The sequence below is a fragment of the Gymnodraco acuticeps genome, unplaced genomic scaffold, assembly GCF_902827175.1.
Source record: "Gymnodraco acuticeps unplaced genomic scaffold, fGymAcu1.1, whole genome shotgun sequence".
Lineage (NCBI taxonomy): Eukaryota > Metazoa > Chordata > Actinopteri > Perciformes > Bathydraconidae > Gymnodraco > Gymnodraco acuticeps.
Genome location: NW_022992250.1, coordinates 6,104,431 through 6,114,517, shown reverse-complemented (window position 1 = coordinate 6,114,517; position 10,087 = coordinate 6,104,431). Strand labels below are relative to the sequence as shown.

Here is a 10,087-nt window from a genome sequence, read left to right as displayed (position 1 = left end):
GAATGTGTCCTTTGTCATGGGTGGGGAAGGTGACATGTTGGGTGATAGAGAAATTGAATTATAAGAGTTCTTTGTTTCTTATTAGAGGTTAACAGTTTTATATCATGTAATAAATAGCCTAATAAATGCAAAAAAAACTGTAGTTTTTGTCTGATATAACAATAAAAAACTATGAAATATGTTTTGCGGCTCCAGACAAAAAATATTTTGGGAAAAAGGAAAAAAATGGCTCTTTTGGTCAAAAAGGTTGCAGACCCCTGACATGGCACTTGGCAAATGAATAATAATAATAATAATAATATATGCATAATTGCATATAAACATTGTGAACACTTATTTTCAAGTGACTTTTTTTACATTCATATGTTCACGCTGTGGTTTGGAACTGCTTTTGAATGTTATTAGGCATTTTGTTTTGGAAAATGTTGTGCATAATCAGTACTGTTTTAAGCTGTACTATCTCAACACATTTTAATATATTGAGTTTTTTTAGATATGGGAGTTGTGTGTTCATATTTACCAACACCACAGACTATTCGTAATACTTTTTTTTGGGATGTTATTATTTTTTGTACATTTGTTGAGTACGTGTTTCCCCATATTTCGGAGCAGTAGTAAAGGTAAGGGAGAAATAGACTGTTATAAAGAGTATATTGTCTTCAAGAATGTTCTTAGTATGATACAAAATACCTATTGTTTTTGACAGTTTAGTCTGTACATAATTTATATGGTGCTTCCAATTGAGTTTTTCGTCAACAAGCAGTCCTAAAAAACACCAACTTTTTCAATCTCGGTATTGCAAATCCGTATAATGCAGTCATTTCTACTCTCAGACTTTGTAATGAATAACATGTAATTTGTTTTGGCCACATTAAGGGATAATTTATTAACTGCAAACCAGCTTACATAGTATTTCTAATTCTGCATTCACAATTTTAACAAGATCGCCAAGATTATGATGGGAGCAGAGAATTCAAAGTTCAGGTTCAGCCTCAATATATTTGGGGAGAATTAAAATGAGCCGTCTTTATTTGTAGACAGCCAAGCCCCCTCCTGTGAGTGTTCGGTGAAGCATTATATGCTTACAAATCCAATGTAGGATATAAACACGACTAAACTGCAATGATAGCAAAGCTGTGGCTTGGGTTTTTGGGGTAATAAAGTCCAAATCATCGTTGGGCTGACAGCTGAGAAAATGCTGCATCTCTTGCATTTATTGACATAGAGGAGCCTTATTGTTTACCTTTTTAATATCATTTTTTGTAATTTTCAATTGCTTGGTTTTCGTGAAATTAGCCTGTTTTCCTATTAAAGTGTAACAGATTGATGCATCTCCACAGATCATCTTAAAGGCTTCGGAATCCCCCCCATTGTAGTTAAAAAACTGTCAAAACTAGGGCCCCCAAAAAGCTAGAAACGGCCCTGTGTAGCATGAATAGGAGCTGACGTTGACTGTTTGGAAGTTCAGCTTTGTCACACAGTAAAGAAGGAAAGCCATAGTACTAAGGGCAGGGATGATAACAATTCTCAACATTTTCAAGTAAAATGGAAAAACAACCTTAACTTTTAAACTGTCACTAACAACATTGTCTTGACCCGTCCATCTCGACAATTGTTACGTTAAACGTTCTGTATTTCATCAGTCTTTTAATCATTTTATCTTTTTTTTGTTTATTTGACCAATGTCTATTGGATTATTTATTTGTTTAAATATTGGAGGATATTTTAAAAAAAACTGGCCTTCTTCTCCCCTGCATAGACTTTTTTCCAATTTGAAATTAATATGGATATCTTTATGCATTTTATTATAGTATTTGTGATTGTGTGATTAAACAGTTAATATGGTTATTATTGTCACTTTAAACATTTTCATTTTAGATAAAGGCATCCCTTGAGATTGGACAATATTGATGTAAAAAGTTAGCATGACAATCATTGAGTTGGGAGTGTTGAATACAAAACTGGAGTTATGAAACAATGTTTAATGTGATTAAAAGTACACACTCATCCACCGATAATCTCTTCCTGAGTCGGGTCTGTACCGTGATCTCCCTATGTCTCATGCTGTCACTATGGTGACGGCTCACAGCATGCTTTATCCCTGCAGACTCATCTCCCATAGCGATGAGTGTTTGGAAACGCGGCAGGGGAGGCCAAGCTCTCCAGACCCAAACACTGAAGAGTTGTTTTTATGTTCCTGTATAAGAGGAGCCATGAACACATAAGAGCAATACAAAATAATCCAAAACGTTTTAAAATGCAATCAGTAAACTATCCAGTAGAAAATAACATGCAGCAGGCCTAGTCGTACTCCAATGGTATTTTAACGTTTTCCAAAATGACTCCGCAGCTTCGTGAAGGTAACATTGATGAATCGAAACAACCTCTTGTTTTTTCCCCATAGACTTGTTTGTTCAAAACAATAAATGACCTGTTCATCTACTGTGAGCTGTTCTCACAGTGGGAGCCACTGACAGGGCAGTGAGGAATTCATTGTGTTGTTGATGGTGTGTTTTACTTTGTGCCATTGTGCCGCCACCCAGTGGCTCTACAAGTGCATATGTATTCATCTGTTGCTGCCTTTTCCCATTATTTTTTGCCAAGATGCAAAGTGCATAAAGGTCTACATTTGAAAGAAAAACAGTGTATTCAGACGAAAGATAAATAATTGTATATTGATGTAAAAGAGAAAAATCCACTTTCACAAGTTACATTGAAAACATGTGAAGTCCAGGGTCGTTTCCAATACAAAATATATTGATAAAGCAAGTGCATTGTGTCACCTGTTAACTGGGGGCTCAAACTTAAAAACGACATACTAAAAACTCCAAACAAATCATATTCCAAACACTACTGCCCTTGACGCATGCGCAGTCCTTCTTAGAGTACGTCGTTCCGATGCGCTCTTGAATCGCTAGTTGATTGCTCGTCCTCAACCCCAGTCTCCAGGCAAAAAAGAAAAGGAAAATATCAGAAATAAAGTCATATTTAGGGAGCCTGACTGAGAGATTAAAATCTGAAAGAACACGCATTTCTTTTGTGCGTGCTACGTCACGACGCAGCATCAGCTGTTGACGGAGAGAACCTCCATTCAATCGGACCTTGCTTCTCTCACTCTCACTACGGACTCTCCGCTGCAACTGTGACCGTGTCTGTGCAGTCTATGGTTTAACGCACACGCTGTTTGTCGAGAGGTTCGGTAACGGAGCATATGCTGCCATGAGTGCTTTTTGTCGTCTGTTCCAGAGGGGTATGCTGTCGTGTCGTTTGTTCGGCATTCAGCCGCAGGATGTGAGCGGTACGGCTCTCCCGGTCCGAGCAGCCAGCTCATCCAGGTATGTAAGTGCTAGCTCCCGGCTAGCTGATGCCCTCTGTCTGCCTTACGTGTAGCGTGGTGTGGAGGAGGTGCTGGGTGCAAATGACACCCCAAATGTTTCTTTAAAAACAGCCCGGTATTCAATCGTAGTATTTTGTCATCGTGTCTGATCTTTCTATCTTTAGAAACCGTTAACTTACACTATTTACTCAAATGACATTCAGGCGTCTGGTTAGCAAGAGGGTTAACCTGCAGTGGAGATATTATCATATATATTCCGGCTGTCTGCTTTATCCTATTTATTTATGTAGCTAAATTAAAACTATATTTGCTTTCATGTTTATTTAGTCCATGGTATGCTATGCTACTTGCAAGCTAAGCTATCAGTTTAGTCAACCAAGCTAACAATGTCGTTGTGTATGTAACACAACCCCCTTTAATTGATCACATTTTTATGAATATTACACCGTTTTTGTTAAAACTGGTTTATAATGGAATTGTTTTAAGTTAATGCCTGTAGTATTGCGTTATACTGTAAACACCATTTTATTTTATTTATGTTATTCAACTCAATTCAAATCAAATAGCTTTATTGGTATGACCTTAATGACCTATTATTCTTTCAGTATTATACTGAGAGGTGGGTCTATCATTTCCATCTGGGGTAGACATTTAAAAAACACCGATATATCTCCGTCCAAACAGGCCTTTTAGCACCTTCATTGCAGGGCTATCGGTTTAGCTAATGATATTATATACCCTGAACAAAAATATAAATGCAACACTTTTGTTTTTGCTCCCATTTTTCATGAGATGAACTCAAAGATCTAAAACATTTTCTATATACACAAAATAGCCATTTCTCTCAAATATTGTTCACAAATCTGAAAAAATCTGTGATAGTGAGCACTTCTCCTTTGCCGAGATAATCCATCCCACCTCACAGGTGTGGCATATCAAGATTCTGATTAGACAGCATGATTATTGCACAGGTGTGCCTTAGGCTGGCCACAATAAAAGGCCACTCTATAAATGTTCAGTTTTATCACACAGCACAATGCCACAGATGACGGAAGTTTTGAGAGAGCGTGCAATTGGCATGCTGACAGCAGGAATGTCCACCAGAGCTGTTGCCCGTTAATTGAATGTTCATTTCTCTACCATAAGCTGTCTCCAAAGGCGTTTCAGAGAATTTGGCAGTACATCCAACCGGCCTCACAACCGCAGACCACGTGTAACCACACCAGCCCAGGACCTCCACATCCAGCATGTTCACCTCCAAGATCGTCTGAGACCAGCCACTCGGACAGCTGCTGCAACAATCGGTTTGCATAACCAAAGACTTTCTGCACAAACTGTCAGAAACCGTCTCAGGGAAGCTCATCTGCATGCTCGTCGTCCTCATCGGGGTCTCGACCTGACTCCGGTTCGTCGTCGTACCCGACTTGAGTGGGCAAATGTTCACATTCGATGGCGTCTGGCACGTTGGAGAGGTGTTCTCTTCACGGATGAATCCCGGTTTTCACTGTTCAGGGCAGATGGCAGACAGCGTGTGTGGCGTCGTGTGGGTGAGCGGTTTTCTGATGTCAATGTTGTGAATCGAGTGGCCCGTGGTGGTGGGGTTATGGTATGGGCAGGCGTATGTTATGGACGACGAACACAGGTGCATTTTATTGATGGCATTGTGAATGCACAGAGATACCGTGACGAGATCCTGAGGCCCATTGTTGTGCCATTCATCCACGACCATCACCTCATGTTGCAGCATGATAATGCACGGCCCCATCTTGCAAGGATCTGTACACAATTCCTGGAGGCTGAAAACATCCCAGTTCTTGCATGGCGAGCATACTCACCGGACATGTCACCCATTGAGCATGTTTGGGATGCTCTGGATCGGCGTATACGACAGCGTGTTCCAGTTCCTGCCAATATCCAGCAACTTCGCACAGCCATTGAAGAGGAGTGGACCAACATTCCACAGGCCACAATCAACAACCTGATCAACTCTATGCGAAGGAGATGTGTTGCACTGCGTGAGGCAAATGGTGGTCACACCAGATACTGACTGGTTTTCGGACCCCCCCAGACCCCCCCAATAAAGCAAAACTGCACGTTTCAGAGTGGCCTTTTATTGTGGCCAGCCTAAGGCACACCTGTGCAATAATCATGCTGTCTAATCAGCATCTTGATATGCCACACCTGTGAGGTGGGATGGATTATCTCGGCAAAGGAGAAGTGCTTACTATCACAGATTTTTTCAGATTTGTGAACAATATTTGAGAGAAATGGTTATTTTGTGTATAGAAAATGTTTTAGATCTTTGAGTTCATCTCATGAAAAATGGGAGCAAAAACAAAAGTGTTGCATTTATATTTTTTTTCAGTGTAGTTACAACAAAGACTGAATTATGCCAGTAAAGTGTTACATTTTTGAGTTAAAACGATAAGCTGATTAATCAGTTAGTTGATCAATAGAAAATTACATTGTTGGGAGTATATTTAAAGCCATTTTAACAAACAAGTTGGCCAAATGTTTTATGGTTCTATCTTCTTTAATGTGAATATTGTATGTAGTTGTGTGTTCTCCCTGTATACCCTTATGTTAACAGCTACAGTGGCACATTTGAAGTCAAGGACATTTTTATCGTACATTTTCATATTAGAATAAATGTCCAGTCAAATATTCTGTTTGTATATAAAAAAAAAACGTAAACCTGCAAAAAGCAACGTAATTGTTCACGTATGCTTACATTGTGTTGTACTAGTAGGTGGAAGCAAATCAGTTAAAATAAACAAGCAACAAGTCACTAAACAATGTTGCCAAAACCTCTTTCTGGTTGAATGGGTCTATTAGACCTCTCCATGACAGTTTCATAAGTTTGCAAAATTGTATAACGATCTATTACCGTTCCTGACATGATTCTCAAAATTAATTGTTTTCTATCTAATCAACAAGGATGTTTTTCTTCCCCAGCCCCGTCAACTTGACCTATGATGTCTTCGATGGGAAGGGAGAGAGCACTCCCCTGGTGTTTCTGCACGGCCTTTTTGGCAGCAAATCTAACTTCCACTCAATAGCCAAGTCCTTGGTGCAGCGCACAGGTCGAAAGGTAATGCAGTGATGAAGACATCACACTTGTCTGTTGTTACACCAAAAACAGTTTCCCTTTATGTGTTTGAGTTGGTTCTCAGCAGCCTGACAATGGCCCTCTTACAAAAGCAGGCAATGGAGTACACAATCAAACAGTGTGCTGCCAGTCATTTGATACAACTCCAGCAGTCTGTACTATGTTAATAAATAATCTGCTCTTTGGCGTTCTTTAAGTATCTCTTCACCTCATTTACACAATAAGGCCTTTGGTTATGCCCTTGCCTGAGCTGGAGGCTGGAGCCAAAAAAAACCAGATGCAGCTGACATAAAAGTTTCTTTGTTTCTGCTCTGACTTTTTTCAAGTCTCCTAATTGTCCTTTGTCCAGATAGGTGCTGACTGTAGATGCCCGTAACCACGGTAACAGCCCTCACAGCCCGGAGCTGAACTATGAAGCGATGGCCGAGGATTTGAAGCACCTCCTCGCTCAGCTTCACATTGAAAAATGCGTCCTGATTGGCCACAGCATGGGAGGAAAAACTGCCATGACGACCGCTCTGACACAGGTGAGCAGCTGGTAAATGTCACCGTGATTTAATGGTGACTCTAACAGACCTTTTTCTGGATATCTTTTGACCTTTCTCACTCTACATTCCTGTCCTCTCAACTTTATAATCTTCTGTAGTTCCTGCCACACCTAGCTGTCATGTTTACTTTTTGTCATTGGTTTCCCGACTATAATATCTCTTTTCCTCCTTGTTCCGGGTTGCACAAGGTCAATTTGTACTAGCTGCCATATCAATTGTTTTATTTTTAGGGTGTATAATTGTTAATAATATTAGTACAGCACATGTGCAGATATTAAAAGAGGTGAGATAAGTAAGATGGCTCACTCCTTAGTTACATACATCAGCAGCTCTGAAAAAAAATCTGAATATGTTCAAATCTTTCTGTACACTTTACAAGCCCGACATGCCATTGTACTTTCCCCAGGTAATCCTTATTGTTAAGCCCTGGTATACTAGGCCATGACAATTGTTATAGTATAAAATAATAATACAAATGGTCATAGTATAGTATGCCATAAATCATCATACAAACTGTCATAGCATATAAGCCTTTGTCTTCAAAACATCTTACAAAAATATTGTATAGTATGCCATCAAGAGAAATCAGAAAAAAGCTGTAGTATAGGAAAACTCAATTTAAAATGTGTGTTAACCCCAATCTATGTGTCTGTTTGTAGGCTGGTTTAGTGGAGAGGCTGGTGGTGGTGGACATCAGTCCAGCCCAGACCTCCACACGTACCAACTTCCGGTATTACATCAAGGCCATGCAGGAAGTGAAGATCTCCAGCGACATCCCGCGCTCCACCGCCAGGCGGATGGCCGAGGATCAGCTGCGCAGTTTGGTCAAGGTCAGGAATCCCTTTTTGATTTCACACTACTCACTGTTTGAAATACATAGATGGTCAATCTTTCTTTAATCAAATTATCTTGGAATGTAATCTCTTGTGTAAGTGTCAATGTCATTTCCTGTATCTGATATTTTATCTTGCAGTAAATAATAACTGATTTGGCATTGCAAACTTGAAAGTGACTAGTTAATAGTCCTCCTGGTGAATGTTAGTCTAAAATGCAGGAATATTTATTCAAGGTCAAACTCTGAACCAGTGATCATAATCAACTGTCCATCCCTCAGGAGCGCTCGGTGCGTCAGTTCCTGCTGACTAACCTGGTGGAGCAGAACGGACACTACGCCTGGAGGGTCAACCTGGAGTCCATCTCGGCGCACCTTGAGGACATCATGAGTTTCCCCAGCTTCGACACCGTCTATGATGGACCAACATTGTTTTTGGGTGGAGCCAGCTCTGCTTATATCAGGTAAAATAGACCCAGACATTTTATTTTTTGTATGAGCAGATGCATAAGCAGAGAGTACTGAAAATGCTACATATTATAGTGGTAATAGCTTACTTCCAGATCTTGGTCCTGAACGGACTTTTGCATGATTTGCTTTTTCAAAAAGAATATGTCTAAACAACCTAGTTATTGCGCTGAGGTTTATTATATACCGGCAGATCCATATCTTTGAGCCTTGTCTTTATATTAACCTTATATTTAACTTATTCCGGATTGAAATCCCAACGATCAAACCGTTCTTGTACTTACATAATGTTTTTATATGTAGTGTTGCTGTGCAACATCTCCATCAATCAGATCTTCTTAAAGCACAAGCAGCATCAAATGGACATAACATGATGTATGTGTATACATATATGAGATTGATGATCTAAAACAGATGATCAAACTGGATAGCCATTGGCTGTATCCCTATAAATAAATACTCTTTACATCTGCAATAAATAGAAAAAACAAATCTCACAAATGTATAATTTGACTAGGTAAAATCATGAGGAAAGACATCTCACTCAGATAACATCATAAATCACTCAATTAACCCGTTTCTGTTTTGTGGCCATCCTCCTCTTGTCTCTTGTGCTTCACACCATCCTGTTTTACCTGATATTCTAATTCCTATGTCTCTGTAACCCCTGATCCAGCTCTGACGATTACCCAGAAATCCAGAGGCTGTTCCCTAACGCTGACATCCAGTACATCCCAGATGCGAGCCACTGGATCCACGCAGATAAACCTTTAGATTTCATCAGCTCCGTCAGCTCCTTCCTCCAGTCCTAGCTGCCTCCTGCCTACACCTCAGAACTTTTTAACGCACCCCTGAGCGTGAAAATGACGGTTAGTATTCAGCAGCAGAAGGAGTTGTTGATGATGCTATTATTTGCCAACACTGGACCAAACTCGCCCTTTTACAACAGTCAGTCCTTTAAACAATTCTAGTGAAGCGTAGCAAAGGTGAACTTTTCTTTAGTTTAGTCTCTGCCAGTCAGGTAGTGTTTCTAGATGTGTTTTCATTGGTTTTCTGGTCAGTAGGTAGACAATATATAACATAACAGGGCTGTTCTAGAGTTAATGTACTAATCCAAAGAAACGTTGCACACTGCTTTCTTGATGTTGAAACATTAACATGCCAGTACAATAGCGAAGTGGTGTTGGGCCGACATTAACCAGGGAATGCTGAAGTGGACCAGCAGTCAGGGGGTTGGATGTGAACGTTTTGACAGCACTGGAATGAAATGCATACTGTTTACGGGGGCAGCTGAGTGAGGAATGTGCAAAGCAAAAGTTTTGGGGGATTTTTGCACGAGAGTTTGGTATCATGTCAGAAGGTCAGAGCTCTGCAAAGAGGCTGTAATGCAGACTTCGTGTACAGGTGCTTTGTTGTAGAAACTGATTTTAATGTTGATAAGAGTGATATATACAATATATTGTTCCGGATCTTTATTTCTCACATCCTCTGTATCTGCTCTGTCAGAGATGAGGATTTACATTTCATTGACTTTGCCACAACTCGAGTACACCGAGAGCGCTGGTTATATTTTTATCAAGATTATCATCCATGAAAACCAAGCTGAAACATATAAATGCAGAACTGTCACAATCTGTTTCCTGAATATCTCAGGTTATAGTATTTATAGGATATGCTAATTATTAACAATGTAAACTATTCTCCTATCAGTCTGGCAATAAGCCATGATAATGTCGTTGTGTATTCAGTTAGTCCATCAGTGTTTTAATGAAACATGTTTTGCTGAGTTATTA

General features: G+C 39.8%; 1 protein-coding gene across 1 annotated transcript; it reads left to right on the top strand.

Annotated features, from left to right (window-relative positions):
- The first annotated feature begins 2,915 nt into the window (after nucleotides 1–2,915).
- abhd11 (abhydrolase domain containing 11) lies at nucleotides 2,916–10,087 on the top strand. The gene is made up of 6 exons (XM_034206452.1): nucleotides 2,916–3,335; nucleotides 6,293–6,428; nucleotides 6,800–6,973; nucleotides 7,654–7,824; nucleotides 8,109–8,290; nucleotides 8,971–10,087. Exons 1-6 carry the CDS (start codon nucleotides 3,220–3,222, stop codon nucleotides 9,104–9,106), a joined length of 915 nt encoding a protein of 304 aa, XP_034062343.1. The 5' UTR covers nucleotides 2,916–3,219; the 3' UTR covers nucleotides 9,107–10,087.